The 25,066-nt window shown below is 31.4% G+C and overlaps 2 protein-coding genes across 7 annotated transcripts in view; one reads left to right on the forward strand and one right to left on the reverse strand.

The window, feature by feature from the left end:
- Positions 1–25,066, forward strand: part of LOC105194318 — a 294,708-nt gene that overhangs the window by 51,191 nt on the left and 218,451 nt on the right. The window lies entirely within an intron of this gene.
- LOC105194317 overlaps positions 1–25,066 on the reverse strand; it is a 302,455-nt gene that overhangs the window by 22,412 nt on the left and 254,977 nt on the right. For 3 of the 4 annotated variants that reach the window (XM_039453574.1, XM_039453576.1, XM_039453578.1), the window contains exons 8-9: positions 18,543–18,711; positions 12,072–16,229 (exon numbers count right to left, since the gene is read on the reverse strand). In XM_039453574.1, the coding sequence (XP_039309508.1) occupies positions 15,878–16,229; positions 18,543–18,711 (521 nt within the window). In that variant the 3' untranslated portion in view covers positions 12,072–15,877. Of the gene's footprint in view, positions 1–12,071; positions 16,230–18,542; positions 18,712–25,066 lie in introns of those variants that run through there. The other variant, XM_011159176.3, reaches the window with a different exon arrangement.

The raw sequence follows: 25,066 nt of genomic DNA on the forward strand, positions 1-25,066 counted from the left end.
ATTTATATAATTTAAATGTTTAAATATAATAAGTATATTTAATCATTTTTATATTTTACTGTTCCTATCTCTTTTAAACAATTGTTAATTTTCCATATCTATATAAATAACAGAGGGGATATTGTATACTTAGGATCAAAACAAGGGTCTAACTTTGCGAATTTTTTGTTTTATTCCATTTTTTGTTTATTCCATTATAAACATATTGGTTCCATACATCTCATCAGAAAGCAAAATGTTTCAACTTTAAACAGTTTGACATAAATCTATTGCTTGATGTGCTATTTTGTGAAATATTGCATTTAAATAAAATGACAACTAATCAAAGACAACATAGCAGTTTTTAACTATAAATTTTTGCTCACTTTTTGTCTGCTACAAAAAACCGAAGTGTCGTGAAAGAAGTCTTATGTCGAGCATTAATTTTTAATTTTTAGTAAAAGTGTCTAAAATTGCAAATAATTTGGTCGAGCGTCTTCAAGATACATTGGTCAATGACTTCTAGCATGTAACAACTATTGGTGACACGTTTTTGAAAATTTGGTTTAGAAAAATTTGAATAACAACAATATTTTATATTATTTTTTAATAAAATTGGAATGGAAAAGTATGATTTTTACAAAAAAAATAAACACGATTTTTCTTTTTTCGTTTTTTCCACAAAAAATTTGCAAAGTTAAATCTTATTTTAACCCGTCTAAATATACAGATACATGTTCTTTTAATTACGGTAAAAATTTAATTCAATTTAAATAAACTCATATGTTTGATTGATAATGTTCTCAATTATGCTTCTCCTTTCGCCGTAATATATCTAAATATATGACTCAAAATTAAAAATAAATATATTATTAAAATTCCATCTAATTTGCTGCATTTGCTTAATGACAAAACCCAATTCAACGATACTGCCAGTAAATTGCTTTTTTGTTTTGACAGTAATGTTTCGAGAACTATAATAATGTTTCGGTTCGCTACTATTTCTTCTCTACCATGTCGGTATTATTCTGACGCCTCCCTCCTGCCTCTGTGCTTTGCTTTCCAATTAAAAAAGTTCTCGTTTTAATCAGGTGAAATATTTTTGCGAGTTTTCCTCAAAACAAAAACTCTTGATTTTTCCTTAGTTTTATACACATATTTTTGTATTATTCTCATCGTAGCTGTTTTCGTAATAATGAAACTCGATGTTATTGATTAGTTATTAAAGAAAAAAGAATTTATTAACAATTTGTTTACAAAAATGGGTCTATTGAATTTATATGCTACATTGGAAATTGAATAAGTATAAGCAAATTTAAACCTTGACCGAACATTTGTTCTGATAATTTTTTTAAATGTAAAAAGCAAAGAATTTTTATTTCTAAATTATTTCTATTTTGATTCAAATTATTCATTAATTTTTTACTAAAATTCTTGGTTCTTTTATTTGATTAAAAAAATTAAATTAGTTGTTAGTTTAAATATTTTATGTTTACACCTGCAATCTTCTGACCGCTTGTTTATTGACCTTTTTGGCTTTCGATAAAATTGGTTTATTAACATACGTTAAATCTGAACTAATTTACTGAGGTCTAAAATTAAATTTAAATTGTCATTTCGATCAAAAGAAAATCGTCGAGACATATTTTAATCATAAAGGCCGCAAAAATATTGCAAGAATAATACGGAATACTTTTCGCTGCCAAGTTTCCCCAAGTATTATTCTCGGCTATCGATCATACGAATCGTCCCGAGCATCGGCGTAACGTCTTTCCGGTCCGCGTCCTTCCTTTTCTGCTTGTCGTCGGAATGCCCACCGATAGAAATCGCGGTTCTGGCCGTGTTCCAGGATCGCCGTGGAATTTGTCAATTCGTCCCACTCGATCACCGCCCCCCGCCTACCGACTTACAGCTTCTTCACTTCCCTCCATCCTTCCTTCTCGCTGTCTTGAGTACCACTGTACTCCCTTCACCTATCCACTTGCTTCTTCGATTCTTTACCGAGTTTCAAGTCCTTTTCTCCCTCCTCTCCACAAATATCCCTTCAACTTCTTCAGCATTTCTCCTTTCTCATATTTTTTTTATTTCCGTCCTCTATCTCTTTTACGTTTCAGATTCTCTGTTTTCACCCTTTCTCTTCATATCGATCTGCCGATCTCATTTCGCACATCTTTTGAAGATTTTTTTTCTTTGCCGACCGACACGCCGCAGATCTTCCTTCCGGTTAGCTCGCTAAAAATCGAGGAGATCCTACTATCTCCTTTATCTGTCTTAATCCGGGCATTCGTTCCGGCAACCACTCTAAGAAAGAACCCAGCATTTTTCAATGAAATACTACGAGAACGCAGATGAAACGTCAGCCTGTGCCGTTGGCAGATGTCGGCTTTGTTGAAAACGTTCTTCGGCGGTTTAATGATTACCAAGAAGCTTCTTGATCACGCGAGAGTCTCCTCTTTTCTTCCTTTCTTATTTCGTTGACGATTTTTTAATCTTTGCGTGAGGAAAAGGCTTCGACGAATTGATTAGATTTTCACAAGAATCACCACGACTTGATTTTTTGAAAGTAATATCGAGATAACGTAGTTGAAAGAATATCTTTTAACATTCGATATTTCAATACTTCTACGATTAAGTATAAAGAACTAAGAAGATATAAGTGAGAGCAGATCACTCGGATTATATATTGGAAAAGTATAAAGCTGCTTTAAAGTAAAAAAGAAGAGTAACAGAAAAGATAAAATATGAATCCTTTAAATAAAAGAATGATCGTATCTCTAGACATAATATTCATCCATCTAGAGTGATACAAGTAAATATCTTAGTAGCTATTTATTATCAATATAAAAACATTACTTCGTCACCAAAAAAAGAGTGTAAAAGAGGAAGATGATTAAATAATTAACTCAATAATACACTTTTTTTCAAATTATTTCGTTGCATTATAATAATATTTCTATTACAAAGGCAAAATAACTCCATATCGGCAGAGCCCAAAATATAGGTGCGTTATAACAATCCGCGACAAAAGGCCACCGGTCTGTTCGCCGTTGTTCGGCTCCGTTCCTCATTGCTACTTCGATTCATGCTCGTTGGATACATTTCCTGTATGCGGCAGGGTGTCCGCCAACCTCCGGCAGTGAAGGGGCAGAACTTCCTATTGGCCACTTCCTATCCCGCTAGTTCAGCGTTAGGAATTCCAATTCCCGGTGCTTGTCCCTCGGCTGACCACAAGCCGGGACCTTAAATTTAATCTTTCGATTTGAAATGAAACGGCCTGAATGTGAGAACTAAGCATTTTGTCCAATATTACAGAGTAGCGAAAAAAAACATTCAAGACATTTCGTTTTTATATTGTGTTTGTATATTAATTTCATTATTAATAACAACAAAATGTTTCTTACAAATGAAAATAATCAACTGAGGTATATGCTTTGTACCTATTACATAAAATCATATTTTATAACAGATGATATATTATCTGCTGATTATCAATTTTGTGTAGAAAGATTTTATAATAATATGTACTTTCTGTAGCTATCGTGACGCAGAGAATTGTGTGTCTGTTCTTTATGTCAAAAACTCAGGTTCAAATCCGACCAGAAACATTTCATTTTATTCGATCTCTCTCGGAAGGCAATGGCAAACCACTGAAAGTATCTTGAGAACTCCTTTTAGGCAATTCGCAATCGGCGTTTAAACTGTAAATCCCATATATCTGTCCACTCAAAAAAAAAAAAAAAATCTTGCAAGTACAATCAAAAATTTTGGATGTAAAAAATAACTAAGATTAATAAATGATTAGCAAATATTGCGATATCACATATGTTTGGTACTAAACCAATCTAAATAACAGACAAAAGAGAATTTATATCTGAACTGTGAAATTTAGAAAGAAAACTATTCAGTGGCGTCTATTAACATTAAAGCAAATCATACTTGTTATAAAATTGAACTGTATAATTGGCAATGAGAATTAAATTTTCTAAAAGTTATTACTAAAATATTGCTGTTGTAAATTTTATATATGACAAACAATATTTTAGCAAATATAAAAAATAGCGATAAATTTTTGTTATGATACCTAGAAATCTATCTATACATCAGCAAAATATATTTTTTTAATTTATTATATAAAAAACTCACACTATAAAAATATGTTAAAGAATCACTGTGCTTCTAAATAGAAACTAAAGACGAAGAAGAATATATAATAAGAAATTAAATAGAAGAACAATTTCCAATTCATTCAAACTTACTTTCGATTTCAAGCACAGCTTTTGAAATGAAATAGAACAGTAATACAGAATTAAATAGAAAATCAATTTAATATTACTGATGCTAGAAGAACACATATATATTTAACGAATAAAATTTTATTTAATTACATTATACAATTTGTTGGTTAAATAAAGTCAACTTTTTAATAATTGCTTTATTATCAGAACTTGACTCGTATGATAGACCATTAAGTTTCCTGCGTCTAATTGATACAATATTCGTAGTAAAAAAAATAGCGGCTATTATATGTATATATTCTTTCTGTGAGATAGATCTTAAGCATCTTGTGCTTGAAAAATTTCTTTTAATGCATAATTTACGAAACGAAGTATCACGATCATCGTGATGACACATAGCGTGCTTAATGTCAACTTCTGGTCGTATACGTACTACAGATAAGAGAAAGAAATTGATGAAGGGGTCATAGAAAAGGTCTGAGATCAGTAAGGGAAACTCTATGATTTATGCTTCGATATATATCCTACAGTGTTCTTCACAGCGTGCTATTATTATAAATCTAGAAATATCTAACTACCTGAATTTATTGCCTCACTCTATTTATTCTCTTCATTATTTATCGTTGCTAAATCAATTTTCGAGAGCAAAGTATTAAAGACACAAATGTAACAGTTGTCCATAGTAATTTTTAAGACATTTAACAATTTTTTACTTTTATTTTCTTGTTCTTGCTTCTTAAGAAAGTTTATGCGTACATATTTATATTATTTATCATATAATTTGAAAGTTATTAATATTTATAAATTGAATAATAAATAATTTCTCGCATTCATAAAACATTCTAGAGACATATACTACAGATTGAGCAAGTTTGGAGATATTGTTTATACGAAACACTAATAAAGTTAAGAATCGATAATCATTGAACGGGGTTCAAATAAGAAGTCATAAGTTGAGGCGGTCTTTCGATGTGGGTTATATTTTTCGAATATATCGGGTCAATTTTATATGTGGTACCACGAGCACGTACTAGAATTTAGTATCGCTTGCTTCCTACGACTATGTGATAGGAATCTGAAGTCGTCGACAGAAGGACCGAATTGCCACAAGAGCCACGTTCTGGAAAGGTCCTTCATCTCTATTACTTTACCTCGAGCTTGGGTTATTCTTAACCTTTGGCAGATCGCACTTTTGACGATAATGAAATATATTAATAAATATTTTTTACGCAAACATTTTTGGTCAATTAAAAATTGGAGTTTTGCATTAAAAGATTTTTCACGTTTTTTTTTCAATAATTCAAAATTAAATCTTTCTAACATATGTTAGAAGGATTTAATTTTATATACGAATAAGCAGAAATTAGAAGTAGCAACAATTGTTAAATTTATATGTTTATAATAATTTTCCGTTAACTGATAATATTAAGGACTTTTCTGATGTTTACTCATTCGTAATAAAACGGGCTAATTAAAACACTGTTAGCAGTGCATAATTAATTGTATTATTTTCAGAAATTAATTTGACTATATTAATACATCACTAATATTTCTGATTCACTTCTTGGACATCAAAAATGACAGTCTCTAATTTGATTTTCATATTTTATTTTATTTCATTATCTCCTAAATTTTCAAAAGGAAATTTTATGAACACGTAAAAGAAATTTTTTTTTTTAACTTTTAATCAGCGGCTGTATTTTATTTCTTTCAATAATATTTTTAATACATTTAATGTCAACATTATTGATTTCTTATATCAATCGAAATTGTGCAATAATTATTGGAATACAGTTCATATCATTCCCAAATTAGATCAGAATCAATTAATCAAGGCAACGTTTTACCACGGCCGCAAAATTAAAGTCGCGGTAGACGCCAGAATAGAACAGAAGCTCCATGTAATTGGCTTAAGGACATTCGCCTTGGAAATTCAGGCCCCGAGAGCGCACCTTAATGACCCAAACATTGCGCGGTTCTGAGTTGATTAGCGGCGAAGGCATTCGGGGCCGGGTGGCATTTTAATTGGTCCTGCCTAACCTTCGCCCTCGTACTCGTCTCAGGCTCACCCAAACCAGACCAGACACGAAAGAGAAATTACCGGATTACATCACTGAGCCGCAAGGCACGGCTGTATCTTACCGTGGAACGATTTCTCATGTGAAGCTATGTCTCCGGAAATGTTCGAGGAAATGTCGTATGCCTTTAGCAGCTCATGAAATAAGATCCCTCGAGCGCAGATCTCCAATCGAAGACTTGGTCCTTATTCGATACTTGAGTAAATGTCTCAATAAAAACCTCTCCCATGGATTGATTTAAAATTTATATATCTATATAATGTAGTGATGTTTTCTGATTACAAATCTGTTTCAAATATATGATGAGGTCAGTTGTTTATAATTTTGTGATAATGTAACATTAAAATCTCCTTTTGTTGCAGCGAATTGTGTAACGTAATGCTATATAATTTTTATTCAAAATTTATAGACTTTATAACTGCGTGACTTTATAATTAGTTAACATATATGCGCTTTATTTCATCGTTTATTCCTTCAAAGGAAAAGCAAAATGTACAGTTTATTAAAAGCAGAATTTCAATATAAACACATAATAAATACCAAAATTTGTGGACTGTAAGTAAAATTTCATTATCCTTCACTTTCTGTACATATACCAAATAAATGAGGTAAATAAAACTAATCACGTTTATTTGTATGTATATAGATAGTAAATTATTTACAGACTTCCACATAATTTATTCAATTCGTTGTACAAATTGGCTAATTTTTGATTCAGTAAACTGAATTACTCTTTGACAATCGACTAAAGGTAAAGCCATTAAAACATGGATTAACTTATATCAAGCTTTAACAAAAAGATCGTATTTCAATTAGTTAGGTTGCAGTATTAAAATGAAATAAAATTTTTACAAAGGTGTTATTTATGACACATTCTAATTAAGTTTCTCGCGATTATGTATTATATATATTTTGTACTTTATTCACTTTAAATTATTTTTGCATTATTCGTATTATGTGCAAACATAATTTTTTATTAATTACTTCAAATAATCGAATACAAAATCCTAAAATTGTAAATCATAATTTAATACTTAATTTGGGACACATTTCATACTCATTATTAAAAAATAATCTTATTATTTATACATAATCATAATATTTATAAAAGATTAAAATCAAATCGTAATACTGAATTTATTTTAAAAATAAATTTAAGTTTTTTAATTAAGTTTAATATTAAATTACTGATAATCTCTATATTATATGTACGTATATATTATCATTATACTTAACTTTTAGTTAAATAATAAATGCAAACTTTTACATTATTGATTATAATCATAAGTTTAATTTAATTTTTTACTAAGTATAAATTTATATTTTAAAGTTATATCTAAAAAATATAAACCAAATATATTCAAAATTAATTATCTAACAAAAAGGAGGATATATTCCATTTATTCGTTCCACTATCAATACTTGAATCAATTTCTATTTGTTCATTTTATAGTTTTGTGATTTGGTTCGAAATACACTAGAGAATTTAACTCACTAATAATCTTAGTCACGCGCCAAATCGCTGGAATACGTTAATGACAATGTGAACTAGCAGACTCAATTCGATCAATACCAAAGCATGGAATACCTGTGGTTGACATTGTTCCTAATACGTCACAATACCGTTTATCTCGTACTTTGGTAATGTGTGAATCGCCTATGAGTATCGCGAGTGAGGCGACCGCTTTCGAGCAACATTCTCACATAATACGCCATGATAAATATTAGTTTGCTCATTAATAAGCTATTTTATACAAAAAGCTTTCTGAATAAAAACTTACTTATTACATTATATTTTATCCTCGTATTAAGGTCATCATTTTTATTCAAATGAAGTGAAAGATAACAAAATAAATAGTAGCCGTTCTGTTATTGAATCAAGCTTAACAAAGAATAACGTAGCAGTTCGACTTATATATTATTATTTTATTATTTTAATTTAAATAAACGGAATAATTATTAGCAAATAGAAAAAGGCCATAATTTTAACAAAATAACAAAACAAGTTATTTTTCAGCTAAAAAAGAAGAAAACGTATGTGTGAAAGTTTTCATTTTCTCAAAAAGTATGATATAATTAATAATACAATATAACTAATATATTTTTTAAATAATAATAGTGTCATAATTGTACAATAGATACATATACGTATTAAAATTTCCAATTTCATATAAACTTTTTTTCGGTCAAGACCCGTCTCCATTGAAGCATGCCAGAATTCTTTTAAACTCTTATAACACTATAGGAAAAAAATTTATGAAAAATTCAGATTTCATTCTGAATACTTACAATCTCGCGCGCGCGCGGTATTGAAAGGGCTAAAATCTAGCCGTGCGAAAAGCTCGTGGCAAAAGCCCAACGTCACAGGGGCGAAATCGCGTCGCGACGCTATCGCAGTCGCCCTCCGTGCCGCAAAGTCGTCCGTCTTGCGCGAGTGCCTTATTATGCTCGTCCGAGGTTAACGCCGTTCTTATCCGCGCACGTGAGCCTCGGGTCAGGAAGCATTAGACGCGCTTTAGCAGACGTGAGCCCGTCGCTGCCACCGCTCGGAATAAAGCTCGCAAATGGACGAAAAAAGTGGTCGCACGATAATGCGCGCTCCTTTCCCGTCGAGGTGTATTCACTACCTCCCTCCTGTGCAACCCCTTCTGTCGACCCCTCGATCCCCACAGCTTGCCCCATTTCCATGTCGCCGTCACATTAGGCTGCTGGCATTTCTATTTTCATGAAACGTGCATTCCGGTCGTCGTAGTCGACGTCATCGTCGTCTACACGAGACTGCTAACAAACGAACGATGACACGACGTTGAATAAAGATTGCGCCTATACGCGGTAAACGACGTTGTTTAATCTTACGCTATTGTGCTTCCGTTATTCACGCGGTGGCTGTCGGGGCTACAGGTGAAAAAAAATCTACGCCACTGGTAGTGACGCCGAAATATATACCTTCATATCTTTTGTGGTTCACTCGATGTGGAAAACGAAACATAAATTCGATGAGATGCATTCCATGCGAGAGTCTTCTACTGAATTTATAGGTGACGTAAATCAAAATCGAAAAAACTAGTTCCCATACATTTCCCATGTTTTACAAAGTTTTATAAATTTACTCAACGTTTGCATTTCGTTCATATAAAATTTGATATTTTTATTCTAAATATTACATATATTTTAAAAAAAATATGAATTTTCTGTAACAAACCTTGATAATAAATTAGCAGGTGGAAAGGGATTTTTTCAATTTTTTTTGTCAATCAGTGGAGTCAGATTGTTCCGAGAGATTAATCTGAGCGAAATGTAATTCGCAAAATAAGCGGTAATATTGCGACAGAAACGGAATTGGAAAGCTGAATTCCTATACATTTCCTCTATTTTAGAAGCCTTAAAAGTATGCATTTTATTTATACACAATTTGATATTTTTATTCGAGATATTAAATATAAAAAAATTAAGAATTTCATGTAGCAAATTTAAAATAATAACATATCAATTACAACAGTAAAAAAAGAAATATTACATTATGAATTTTGAAATATTATTACTGAACTTTCTTCATCTTGCAACAGTGATAAAGACCGTTTCGAGAAATTAATTTCAACAAAACGTAATTCGCAAAATTGAAGCGGTGCTATTGCGACAGCAATGAATGCACTCACAAGGAATAAAGCGATGACACGACTGAAGAAGATCAAAGGTACGTTTTTGAGATTTTATGACAGGCGCACGAAAGATTAAGATTTTCTTGTACTGAATTTACTTTTGAAAAGAAATAGCTTCCGAACGAAGCTAGTCGAGTCGTTGAAAGCAGCGCATACTACGTCCGCGAGAAGGAAAGCGCGAACGCGCTGCTTTCGTATCTCTTCTTATCTTTCATACTCTTATCAGCAATCTCAAGAATACAGATCATCTCAAGAATACGGATATTCCGACGGCGAGAAAACATCGCCCTTCCTTGCGAGGAAAGACCGTCCTTTTTTCCCGCAGTCTTGGCAAACGCGCGAGTTTCGTTATGGATCATCGAGAAAGGAACACAATGCACATTGTGCATTGTCGTAGTATCAAAAGATTTGTGCCACCGTCAGCTACATCAAAACGGACGTAGCGTCTCCTGAGCTTGAGACTGTTCTCGCTTAACGTTTCTAAAAGTACATTGATACTGTCAGCCAAATACCGTTTCACCTGTTTCCTACGGAAAGATACGTGATCTGATTTCTTACAACGACTTTAATATTGCGTCGAGTTTTCAGTAGGATGCAAGCCGTTTTGCATCTCGCTGAAAACTCGAGGATAATTATATTCTCGGCAATTTCTTGTATTCTTCATCCCTTCGTTTCATTTTCTTGTACTTTACATAGTTTACATCAAATGTTCTTTGATATGTTTTTTATTACAAAAGTGATTGTTTCGTTCTTTATGTTTTAATAAAAGAATTTTGCTATATAAATTCCTTTATATTAAGCATCACGCTCGAATTTTTAGCCATATTATCTATTAAGAATTTTAGAGGTTTAAAGTCTTTTATTTTCAATAAAGTGTATCTTAAAAATCAAGTTATTATTTTTTAATAATATCATAATAATATTATTAATAATTTAATGATAAGATAATATTATAAAAAAATGTTTATTGCATTTTTAATAACATTATTTTATCGTAAACTTCTTTGTATCGCACATATATGATTGAAAGTACAAGTTCCGTAAGTTGTTTATTCTTCTCCGATTCTTCTCGGTACTTTTCACAATGGGATTTTCTTGTATCACGCGCACGAAGTCACATCTCAAAAATAATATTTCCAAGTTTCATTTCAATTAAAAGCGTTACTCTTCGTTAGAAATGCCAAAAAGGATACTAGTTTTTTTTTTATTATATCGTTTTACTATATAAATATTATTACTGTAAATATTTATTGTATATTACGTTTAATCAATACCGTAAGATCCGCTGTTTTGTTTCCACTTCTGTTTTTCTTGGCGATCACGACTAAAAGCTTTAGGGATCAACGTCCTTCCATCTTTTACTATAGAACGAGCTGTAAGAAAACGTTCTTCTTTTATATAAGATATATTTCCAAAATGTTATTACTGGATTTTGTCTCTACTGAAGGCCTCAAAAGATTATCACTCTTTTATTTTGAAATGAAACTTTGACAAGAATCCAATTATGTGCATATCCTATGAAATCACTTTTATACGCTACCGCTCAAAAGCTTTTGCTCCCTTTATCTTTCTAATTAAATGATGGGGATTGTTGAATAAATCATTCTTCTTAATTCTAGATGTTGGACTTAATAATAATCTTGGCTCAAAATTTTACATTCTACTTATATATAAAAAAAAATATGTAGTAAAATTAAAATGGGATTTATAAAAGAGGTAGGTATGTAGAGATTGAGGAAAAAATTTTTTTAAATAAAAATACATTTTCTTAAAATAAAGTCATATATTTTGATGTAAGCATTTCTTTATTTTGTTTAAAAGTATAATTTTGTATTTTTACATTTTCTACGTTTAATGAATTTACGAATAAGTTAGTAATATTATTAAACTTAAATTGTTTTCTTAGATTAAAAAATCTGATTATCTTGAATATAAAAATAAAGTAACAGTAAATATTTTCTTGAATGACAAGAAAAAAATTAGTTGATTAAAGATTATTTGTTTATTTTATTTACATAAATGTCTCAATTAAAAGATTTTTAATTTGACTGCAAGTAAAGATGCTATTATGACCCACTGAGTAAATAAGTTTTTGTGTTAAGTAAAGTTATTTTAAGATATTTTTTTTCTCAGTATATAAAAAATGAGGTGGCCAATTACTTTTGGGCGATAGTGTATATCACAAAGCATTTTTTATACGATTATGATTTTAGCCAAATAAAATTCCTTAAAACTCAGGGAAAGACACTAAAATATAACCGTATTTCCATTGTATGTAATAGAAACGATGAACGATCATCTCGCAGAAATTTCATTTTCACGAAATTAATTTAATGTAATAAATAGTATATAAAAACGTCAAATAAAACGAGCAAACAATTGAGTGTTAAAATAATAATATATTTTTAATTTTTAACAACAAGTGAACGTTTCGACTTCGCAGAGTCCTACTCAGCACATATAAAAATTGATTTAACAATAAAATCTTGGAAGATACATAATGATGTCGATTTTTCTATAATTCAGTTATAAAAACATTTTCACCGGTAGATATAAAACGTCATGTTACAAGTAATGTCAGCGGTAAAATCAAGATAAGTCATAAGTGAGTAAAACATCATAGTCATGATTGATTCGTCGTTTCTTGTTTGCGAACGAATCGAGTCTGGTTATTGAAAGGCATAATGCAGATATTACATTATAATTGAGTAGCATGCATCAGTAGTTCAATAATTTGATCGCGTTTAAATATGGTGTTTGATCAATTGTTTGATCAAAATTGATCATCAGTCTTTGTTACCACGTTGACTTCGCATATTATTACAGTTACATGAAAGTTGTTCAAAAAAGACTCAGTAAAGTCCAAACGTGTACTTATTTGTTAAAGATTAAAGACATTATTATTTCTATACCTAATTGTTTGCTCGTTTTATTTGGCCTCTTCATATATCGTTTATTATATTATTTTGAAATTCGAGCTGTTATCCTATTAAATCTGTTTAAATTTGATATCGTTGATTAGAAGAAATACGTTCTTCATCTCTTCTACATATTGCGGCTCGATTAGGTACTTTGAAATTGATACAATCCAGCGCGATTTGAGCGTCGCGGCGTAGTATGGAAGCTACACTCAAGTAGTTGAATGGATAATGTCGCAAAAGAACACGGTTTCTCCTCTCCTCCGAGTTTCTCGCCGAGTTTTCGGTACATCTGCTAAGCGCATTACGGGATAAAGAGGAGTTTCCCATCTTACTGATGTTCGCCCCAGAAAAAGCGCACGCTTTACATGGGATTTCTTCGTCTCGCTCTTACGCCTCAGTTGCATTACACATTACAAACTGCCTCCGGATTTATAATTAATAGCTTGTTTTATGATCGCCGTAGATCCGTACAAGTGGTTTTTTTCTTGTTCTTGGATATTTTTATCAAGCTTTCAAAAGAGCGAGATCTTTTTCGTCATTAATATTACTTTTCTTTCATGAATATTTTATTTCCGATAGTTTTTGCGACTGAATGGTGAATTGAGGAGCTCGTGAATATTATTTATGAAATAATTGATAAAAATCTTTTTAAGACAGTTCTTATTTCAGATCTGACGCGTTCATTATTTAAATCGCGAAAAGACTGAGAAAAGCTTTTCGCGACGTTCGCTGATAAATCAGACATTTTCCGAAAAGCGCGACAAAGTACTCGGGACATCCATTTCGTCGAATTCGTCGCCGGATGGTATAGAGCCGTGGAAAAGGTGTTTTCTGGTGGCAGAGACCTGAGCGCGCGCAGTGTGATAAAACGCACAATATTTCCCTATCACGCAAATGCGGTCGACTGGAATAAATTAAGCGTCCTCGCAAATTTTCGGAAATGCCGGCGGAGGGTCGTGCAATATAATGAAGAGCTACAGCGACATTAACATTCTATATTGCCAGAAAGAGAAAGGCGACCGTCGTAACCGCGTTGCGCGCGGTTAGCGTGTGCTGTAGCCGGAAATAGCAGGGAGCGAAAAACGTGCCCGCGCGGCTCAACCGTGAGTAATCACCGTGCAAATCCCACACGATTTATACCTTGTTTCGTATTCCCGCCGTCCTTTGCGCGACGAGCAGGTCCATTCAAGTTTGATAAGTAACTACCAGATTCATCGTGGCAACTTGCTCCGTCTTCGTTGGAACGGTGCGTAAAGCACCAAGCAACGAAGATATGTAAAACGTTCACGCGTGGAGGTCTAATAAGAAGAAACATTAAAGGTCCTTACACAATACGGGAGAATAGCGATAGCGATAGAGAATAAACACAGATCGTTGGTTTCGCAGCTTCTGATTGGTTCTTAAACATTTTTCGCAGTTTCCGATTGGTTGAACATTTCTATCGCTATTCTTATTGCTATTTCCTCGCATTTGTGCAAGAACTTTAAGAATCTCTTTGAGAAAAAAACTTCATTTTGTTTGTTAAAGCTTCAAACAATTAGAGAAAAAGAATAAACATGAAAAACAATAAATTATCTAAAAGATCAATATCACTATAAAAGATAATTTTTTAATTTTAAAATATGGATGGAAAGAAAAATTTTTATAAACAAACAGAAACTAATTTAAGAGATTTTTCCCAGTTGAAATTTTATTTTTACTTTCTTATTGTTAGTCTCTATCTTATACATTTTACGTCTATTTTGATAGAGGAAAATCACCAAAACTGGCCTTCCTCCCCTAAAGCGGCACCCCTGCTTCTATTTCTCAGAAACTAAACATTGCACTGTATTAATACCGATAAAAATATGATCTACTTACAATAGATAATTAAAGAAATAAAAACCCATAGTTCATACATTTATAACTACTTTTCTTAAAAAAAGATGGTAGATGGGACTTTAGAAACATAGTTCTAGACGGAGAACTAATACAATTTTCCGTGCACTCTACCGGTGCACTTCTTCGTTTATAATGCACACTAATTTTGTTTCAATTCTAGCCTTTAATTTTTTTAAACTTTGTTGTGTGTGTGTGATATATAAAAACACATTTTTTATTACTTTGTTTATCAATTTATTTCATAATTAATTCTTCCATTACTAGACCTCGTCCAAATTCTGTCATCACTGCTTAGGGTGCCAGTTTTGAGACCCGAATTCTCAAATGTTCTTTTGGATTATGTTGCGAAAACAAATTAATTATTACAAAATAGTATTATAAAAACTGCTATACCAGACTAAAGAAGACACTTTGTAGTTTGTATTTATGTTTTTAAAGTTTAATTTTTAGTTTTTGTTTAAGAAATATTATCTGAAAACAAAATGGAGGGTCATCACTTTTGGCGACTTTCCTGTACTTTAAATAGATGTCGTTTGAACATATTACAACAGGACCCGAAACAGGAACCAATTATAACAGGAGAGTTTAAAGAGATTTTAAGTAAACCTCAAAGTGAGAAATTTTCCGATAACTATCAAATTAAAGTATGGAGCTCAAAAGTCTAATTAAGATCGAAAGTAGAAGTAAAATTTCGACCTGGGCTAATACGTGAATTATACTATAATAAACATGATATTTGCAATATTTGACAGTAGCAAAATTTTTACGTTTTGTACTAAAATTGTACTGAAAAATTCTGTTTATTGAGGTCCCAAGAATTTTACCAAACAAAGAATATTCCTGTGAGCACAAAACTGTAAAATTTTCCAGATAAACTCCAGGAGCATGTATAGAATTTATATAAATATATATGCAAAATATATAGTTCTTCTTTTCATATGGTTAAAGCGACTTCTAAAAGTCGATGTAACTTTGAGATTTCTGGTGAAACTTGCCTTCGTGTTCGTTTAAGCTTAGAAATGCAACTTCGTACGTTGAAGGTTTGCGCTTCTGACACGGAGCGGAAATCGCTAAGCGAAAAGGTCACAGAAATGAACTGAAGACGAAAAGGGGACGTCATTCGGTTATGACGGTCCGAGTTTCAAAATTGTTAATCTATAGTGCGCATTCTGATCCGAAGTCTCTCGGCTATGAGGAAACTTCGTTTCGCTTTGATAAGTAACGACCGACGTGCCGGCGAAATCTTCTCTTTCTCTTCTAGACTGGTGCGAGAGAAAGACTGTAACGACGGTACACGTGTGCACGTAAAAGACGTACTCACCATTGAGAACGTGCACCGCGACGGTGGTCTTGGCTTTGCCGGGTACCATGCAGCTGTAGTTCCCCGCGTGCCTGGGGCTCGCTCTCTCCACGATGAGAGTACTGACAATCACAAGGACCTCCTTGCCCGCCGAGATCTCTGTCGTTCTGTTCTCGCTGGAAACGAGATCGAGCTGTGAGTTCTACGTTTCTCTTTCCTGTCCAGTTCACGTATCGAGCTGATACATGAACGGAATTTGAACGCTACGTGGATACAGGCTGCTCCTGTGTCCTTTTGACCACAAATTCTTTAATCAATCTGAAATCTACTTTTAATCTTAAAGTCCATAGCATGAAAGTTTACTTGTTATCATTTTATTATAAAGCTTAAATTAAATTTAAAGCATTTTTCTCTTTAATCCTTATATTCCAATTCTTAACTGAATTCCAAAATGTCATCTTTTTCACTCAATTTTTAAGTTAAACTGTGTGATGCATGATAATTAAATTAAAATTATATTAGCTATTATTCTATTTTTATAAATAATTTAAAAAGGGGAAGGTTTTCTATTACATATACATATATCTATACTTTAAATTAAAATTTCATAATTCTCCCAAATTAAACGAATAAAATTTTAATATCTATTCGCTCTCTTAAAGATTTATTTTTAATAATTCATAGATTTTCTGTCATTATTATAAATTTACAAAAAGAAACAAGGAACACTCTGTGAATATTTACGTTATTATCAAATAGCTACGAAGAACAAAAACGGAGATTATTTTGTTCAGGACGCAGAATGTTGAAGAATTTCTTAGTTTGCTGTATGTCGATTTCGACCAGACGCTACCTGTCAATTTAATTAAGAAACTCATTTGGAGAATGAATGACGAATTTATCGCAAAAACACATTATTTAAATTTCATATACTTCACAGATATAATTGATAGATAACGGACTATAACCTCATTTTCCGATATTATTTAAAAATACTTGCGAAGAGAGAGACGTTCATTTATCATACCAAAATAATTTCAAAAATTAAAATTTATATTTATTAGTTAAATTGCACGAAAAAGTTGTTCCTTAAAATTTTATAATCTGATTTTCTATCGCATCAAAGTTTATAAAATGTATATAATTGAAAATTGATGTTTGTTTATATATAAAAAAACAAATGTTAAAATTTTGTTTGAAGAAAATGTCATGCAAAAAAAGCACTACTATTAGAAATCTTTTTAAGGTTGACATCAGATGCTATTACAACAACGCTGTATCGTTCAGGCGTATATCCCATACTTTTCTTCGTAAATTTAATATCAAGGAGCCACCGACATGAAGTGTTTATAGAGTACACAAAGATATTCGCTCCTACGTGGGGGAGAAATTGTAGGACTGTAAAGTGGGGTACGATCGTGTTTGCGCCGAGCGTGAATATTCGCCTATATTCCAAGCGTGCACGCTTTTAACGCCTTACTGCTCCGAGTTTCTAACAGAAAATCTATGAAGATTATTATTTTTAGTATATGAATAAAAATATTTCAATATTCTATTTTTTACAAAATTATGTTAATAAAAGAATCTACATCCATATACGTGTAATTTATGTGAGTGTGAATATTTTAAAAAATTTTATATCTATGCATTTTTAAATCTACAATAAAAATAAACATAAAATTGTTTTTTATTTTGTTTTTTATGTAACTCATGTGGGAGAATAATGTAGAATTTTTAGATTTATGAATTGTTGTCGTTTAGAAAGAGCAGAAAGCAGAATGTGAAAGATTAAGGAAACAATGGGATGAGGAATCTTCGCTCCTTTCAAGAATGTGGATCTCGAGAATACCTCGAGGCACTTAGCTATTCCAGCTTTGTCGCGATTCGATAATTTAATTAAAAACCTGTTTTATGCTAAGAAACTGCAGTAGAATTGTTTGACAAAAGTTACAAGACGTCGTTTCTTCCTTTTTTGTAAGTCTGTGCAAGATCTCGTATCTCTTTATCGATTACGACAAAGAAATTCGCTAAGATATTATCAACTTTTATTTTTTGCCAATAATGTATTTTGTATTAAATTAAATAGAGATCCACATTAAAAACCAAAAAAGAAACAACACTGAAACCTTTCGAATTTTTTAATATACAAAAACTTTTATAATTTTTATCATCAAAAAATGCATAATTGTTTGTGCACAATCTATGTCAATTTAACGCTGAATACAAATGTAAGATAACATTTGTAATGTCATTCATATATATATTAATGATAGAAAAAATGATACGGATGATGAAGAACAAAGCGGGCTGGCAAATGTGTTTTTAAAGAGACATTGCAATTCAGAGACAAATGTTTTATCGAATAACGTAAGAAAATTTTCTTATTTTCTCCAATAATACAATCTATAGAGAAAGCGATCGTAACTATTGTAACTATCCAAATCGAAAACAAACAGTCGCACGTAACAATGTCTGTTCCAAACACTTACCTAATATCCTCTGTAAGGGTCTCGTCTCCTCTAGTCCAAACGACAGACTCGTTGAACGACTCGAGCACGTCCCTTGCCTCACATCTGAGCCTGAGAATACTGCCTGCCTTTAGATGCCTTTCCTTGGAAACTATACGTCCAGAATCGTCGCTGATCGTCAGAGTTGGCGCTGTGACACAGTTCAAAACATGATCAGTTAGCATTAATTGCCATTAGATTTTCTTCGAACTGCTCGCATAAGCGGTAATTCAAATATTTCAATTCAAATGAAATATTTTAATAAATGCAATTTCTTTTTAATGAATATAATTAATAAATATGTATGTACTTTTTTAGCTAACAGTTTGTATAATTCAAACTTAAATCAATTGAATTGAAAAGAAAAAACACATACGAAACTTTTACATAACATTTAAATAATGTCATTTACATTATACTAATATCAATAGTTTTTTTAAATTTAATAAAATCTTTATGTTGCTTTCTTTAAAAATAAGAACATGTTGAATGGAATTGAAGTATATTTTTCTACTCGAATAGTAACACAAATGCACTCTCTAAATCTGAATCAGTAAAGTCTTACTGCATTTACTGTGCTTATAATTGTGATTATTAATGACTTTTTATCGTCTTTCAGCAATTTCGATTAAGAAAGAGATATTCTTACTCATCGAAATCTGTGTACCTACTACAACTAAAAATAGTACATATATTTATCACTTATTGATATATGTAGTTATAAGTATAGTATTAAAATTAGACTATCCATTTAATAAATAATAAACTAATTTTGATTTAGAGAGAAAAATGTGTTCGTGCTGCTATCTAAAAACTTTAAAAAAATGTTAAAAGTACAATCTAAAAAATGTCAGTTATGATAGTAATATAATGCACATATCCGCTTGTTCATATAGACGAATGCGTAAAAGGCACAAAAGAAAAATTTACTGCAACTATGCTTTTTACCAGAAAATTCTTTACTAAAAGAAGAAAGATATGGGGCATATAACACCTGGCGCACAGCATCTACTTCCGCTTCAGTTAGGCGAAACGCGAAAGCAAAACGCATCGACCTGCGGTTACATCATCCATATCGATAAAAGCTGTCGGCAAAAAGCTTTCTCTCCAATGCACCGGACGTCCGCTTGGGCATGAGTTTTCGAGCGAGGAAACTGGGAACGGATTGTTCGTGACTAGATGCGTAAACGCGTCTCGGAAACGTATGCTCCGACTTTTCTCTCGGCTTACGTGGAATCGGCACGATTGCGAAAATAGAGTCTTGCAAACGAAAGAATCGGAAGCGACCCCGTTGTTGAAATTCAGTACACCCGTCCAATGACGATTCTCAAGTCGGCTGGCATGCAACTTTGATGATATCAACTCATTCGATACTTTTTCCCGTTCTTTTTCCGATTGTTTTTGCGCCTACGTGTTATCGATTTTTACAAATTGCATGCTGTAAGTCGCCGTTGATGACATCATGTGATACTAGAATAGTAACGATCGATTCTACGTTTCACAAAGATTTTTAAAAAACTAACACCCCGATAATGTTTAATGTTTTAAGAATATTTATAATTAAAATTCAAAAAGATCTCAGAGAGATTACAAAATTTTGGAATTTATAACTTCAAGTGATTTTACAATATAATTTCAATCCGTTTGTCATTTCAATACATTTTGTTATGTTTAATTATATTTATTTATTTTATTTTGCTTAAATTCACAATTTGTTATGTTACAGTAAATAATTAGAGAAGCTGTTAAAATTTTTACATTACAAAGTTTTTGTCTTAACGTAACGTTTCTTTCACAAAATAGATTACGAATTTTCATATTATTCTGCGTAAAATTATATTAAATTTTTAAACATTACATAAACTATTTTACAATGTAGATTAAGCATAAAGATTTTACTCGCGTATAAATTTAAATCAGAGATTGACTATCTAATATTTGTCGGATATAGTCAGGTTAAGAATTCAAGTGAATATTAAAAGAAAATTTTCTTACTATTCTTTAAAATTTTAATAACCTTACAATGGAAAAATAACGAGAATATTCTATATTGAAGTCTTCTGTTCTTTATTTAAACGAGGAACGCTTTGAGTACACAACACAAAGGTACTTTTATTAAAGATGAATATTTTACTGTAATTGTTTCAAGGAATCTTTAATTTTATATATTTTCGATATTACTATCATATTATTAATATCAATTAATTTACAAAGAAGATGAAATAAGACAAATACGAACAAGCCAATGGTATGAATAATTAAAAATCCAAAATTTTAGACTAACGGATTGTTTATCAGATAAAGATAATTTAATGCGATCTGTATATGAGTACGAGTTACAGTAGGATGCTTTCAACGCTCTTGCTGAAACACTTGGGCAATTCCTTGATTAATGTCCAGGATACCGGGGATGCGACATAGCGAAACCACTTAGGGTGAAATGAAGCTGTCAAGCAGCAGACCCAGCTCAATACACGAGTGCCTTTGTGTGGCGGTAAAAGCGAGAATTCGAAAGTTAAAGGGGGCTCGGTGGAATGGGTTTTAACTACCTGATGCACTTTGAGGGTCAGATGAACTTCACGTTAAGTATGCTATTTTCATATAGTTTTAAATATTCTTAAGCATAGTTTTAGAAGCATTACTAGAATATTTATAAATTATATAACAATATATTTTTACATACAAATATAATCCTTTTCCTTGTTAAATCTTAGGAACTAAAATCCATTTTATTTACATCTAAATTTTAAAAATTAAAAATGTTTAAATGTCTGAATCTGGTTTTAAAAGTAACTAAAAAAAAGATAATAGGTTATCATAAAATGTAAAATATCTTTTTAAATTTCAGAATTTTATATAAAGTCTAAAATCTTACAGTCATGGTTTTAACGATCGATTAAAAGTATACGAATCAAATATATACAGAAGAGTTCACATATAATTTATAAATTTAATAATTTAAAACACGTTTTCGACATATTCGATGCTAATATTATTAGAAGACACAATAGGTATTTTCATAATAAGGTACACAAATAAATCATTCAAATGGGCAAGATTCGGACTATCTCGCATTGTGCATTTATTGTTAACAAAATTCCTCTGATTGATTGCAATATATTGTAAATAAAAGATTATTGTAAATATGATCATCGAGAATTTGCCGATATTTTAATCGCATTTCTTCTCACAAAGGGAACGTAAACATATTTATTGACAATTCTATAATTATTTCATATTTAATAACATTAATTTTTGCAATTAATAGAAAACATTAATCGATTAATATAAAAATTGTCAATAAATTATAATAAACTTTTAATAAACATTATGATTTAAAGAACAAATAATATGAATAAATACATAAGTCGTTACTACTTTAAAAATTACGTTGTATTTAAAAGTTATGTTACTGACAATGAGAAGTGAAGGTAATAATCAAATCGATGTCGATGAAACACATATTCCCTTCGTTTTTGCCACTCCGTCAGCAGTTATGATAATATTTAAATAGTTAATGATTAATGTATGTACTTGATTGTATTAATACTTTATGCCTCGTAATGAATTATTCTTATTGGAAATAGCATCACTTAAAAAAAACAACCTTGATAAAATAAATAGATTTCTCGATCTCTTAATATAAAATTTGACGGATTAATCTAAATTAAGGATGGATTTTATGAAGGAACTTCTTCTCTATTTTGACAACCGTAAAACACCTATGTGGACTATTTAGGGTTCCGTTTAAACGCAATGATAGACGTAATCAAGTAATCGCATCTCGATTCGCGAATCTAATGCACGGATTCAATTTTCAAGTTGTCGATTAACGTTCACATACCGTGCTCCGGATTCAGTCTGGCAAATGATCTCCGTGCGAACGACGGCTGTCATTCTCACTCGCCATTGGAAACTACCGTTCGCGGTCGGTTATGGCTCCTTTTTAAGCTTAAGTAATTACGTAATATCTGGCTAAGGTCGTTGACATTTTCTAACTTGCTTGGCGTTAAAAGCTCCGCGGAATATCGACAGCTCGGTTCGCGTGAACGTTTTCGGGCGAGTCTTCTCTTCCGATGAGAGAACAGACGCTACGGAATTCGATGGAGAATTTAATCCAGTCCCAAACGGAATTGAGGGAGAAAAAGATTGAGAGAGGAAGAGTGTGAGACAGAAAGAAGAAGAAAGGACGAAACGAGAGGTCGGCGGAAGAACCGCGCGCGCGTCTGTAATTTCTTTTGGCGGATCATTTTTTAAGCTCCTTTGGGACGAATAGTTAGAGAGGGAAAGGGCGACGAATACGGAGGTGGGCAATCGGTCGCTTGCTCTCTCCGGGGAAAACGCCGAAGTTGAAGTTGCCGGAAGGATAGTATTATTTAAATTGGATTCCGCGATTCCGCGCGACTTCGATCTACCGTCCGCACTCGAACTTCGTCACTTTTTCGTTCCCACGAGTTTACGCGCCACTTATTAAAATCCCTCATGGCTGGGATGGAGTCGATTTCAGAGAGACATTTAGGGAAGCCGCCAGTACCTTAAAGTTTGCTCTTTATCCGAAACTTTGTGTCGCGAGGAATCTAAAAGATGTCAAAAAGACGTCATAATCTTTTAGCGATTCTTAAGATGTCTTTTGCATATTTTTGTGTTCATTTGGGCCAAATTAGAAAATATAGATAATCCTTTGAGATCCTAATCCTTGTTTATTATGAAAATTACTTTACGAATCGATTTGCTAACAAAACTAAATTGATCAATAATTTTTAATGAAAACTTAAATGCCCATTACGAAATTGAAAACGGTTTAAAGAGATTGTGTAGCTCTCATCAATCTGATTGAGTGCATTGAAACGCAAGAGCTGCAAAAATGTTTTCTATGCAACGTCGTCTATTCCAATAAAATCGAGAGTTTTATTTTATAGACGCAGTTGTTCGATGTGTGGAAAAAATATAAATGACAATGAAAGAATACGATATTAAAACATTGCGAATTTGATGTTAAACCATCCAATAAATACTATACGGCATTAATAATTCCGGTTTGGTCAGTCTTTATCTATGTTTTCAACGTAATTAAATCCGCGCCAATCCATTAGAGTGGATTTTACCGAGTTGATCGTGCCACCTGGCACAAATACTTGTATGGCTCCTCTTTTCTATGAATATTCGTATTTTAGACAAGATGAAAATTACAAAATACGACGCATCATTCAATATCTTATGGTTATTTTAAGTAAAATTTCATGATATTCTAGTTTAAATGATTTTCAGATTTTTTAATTAATTGCGTTCATCAAATAAAATTTCGACATACATTTTTTTTAATTGAATTCAATTTGTAAAATAATATTATTAAAAATATTATTAAAAGAGCGACTTATGACAGCACATTGTTTCTCCTCTTTTTTTTTGCGCACTGAAGATGACTCTATAGGTTTGTAGTCAAAATGTTTGTAATTTGCGTTATGTAAATATCATTGAGAATCACATAATATATTATTATTAATAAATTTGCACCTACACCGAGCGCGGCTTATTAGTTATTATTACTCTATTCAATTATTGTACTTATTTTGAATCTTGTTAAGCCTCTATTTAGTTGTTACAATTATTAAAAGTATTATTAAAAATGTTACAACGCATTTGTATAAAATTATAAATAATAATATTTTAATATTCTTTTCCTTGCTCAATGTAATGCAAAATATTTTTTAATTACTATTTTTAATAAATTAAATAATAGTCAATTAGCTTGAGATTGGCTTTACTTTCTATTTTCTAACATTTCTTGTATAAATCTAATTTTATTTAAAAAATTTATAAAAATTTAAACGATACTTTGAATATAAAAAGATATCTCGCAAAAGTACGTTTAATAAATTAAAAAATAAAAATTAGATTTATACCTATAACACAGAATGTAAGTATCGAGTTATAAACATAGAGTATAATTCTCTCTTATGAATATTTCACAAGCTTCTAATTAAATTAAAATCGATAGTTATGAAAAATGAATATTCATTGGTATTATTGACACAGAATGCATTCTGTCGGTGTATATTCTGCACTATGTAACAGATATGTACTTACAGATTAACTTCACAATGAATAAGTAAAATCTGTAGCAATATGCCATTAGCAAAATTGTTTATACTTACTTCAGATATTGTAATATTTTATTGTAATATTTAACTGACACCGTATTTAATTAAAACAAATCAGCAACACAAAGGAAATTGCAAAAATAAGTTTGCAATTAAATAGAAGAATAAATTTAATAAAATAATTTTTTAAACAAAAATGCATACAGTACATATTTGCTGTATAAATCGTATAATTTACAAGATATCCAAAAATCCTAAAAAAAGTAATATCCTCTTATAAAAGATTTTTTGCACAAACAAATCACTTTCAATAAATAACACAATAAATCACTTGATACGAAGACACGTGTCATAAATATCATCACAGCTTTCATGATATAACAAATGGAGTCAGATGAATACCGG

The sequence above is a fragment of the Solenopsis invicta genome, chromosome 1 (assembly GCF_016802725.1).
Source record: "Solenopsis invicta isolate M01_SB chromosome 1, UNIL_Sinv_3.0, whole genome shotgun sequence".
In the NCBI taxonomy this organism is placed as follows: domain Eukaryota; kingdom Metazoa; phylum Arthropoda; class Insecta; order Hymenoptera; family Formicidae; genus Solenopsis; species Solenopsis invicta.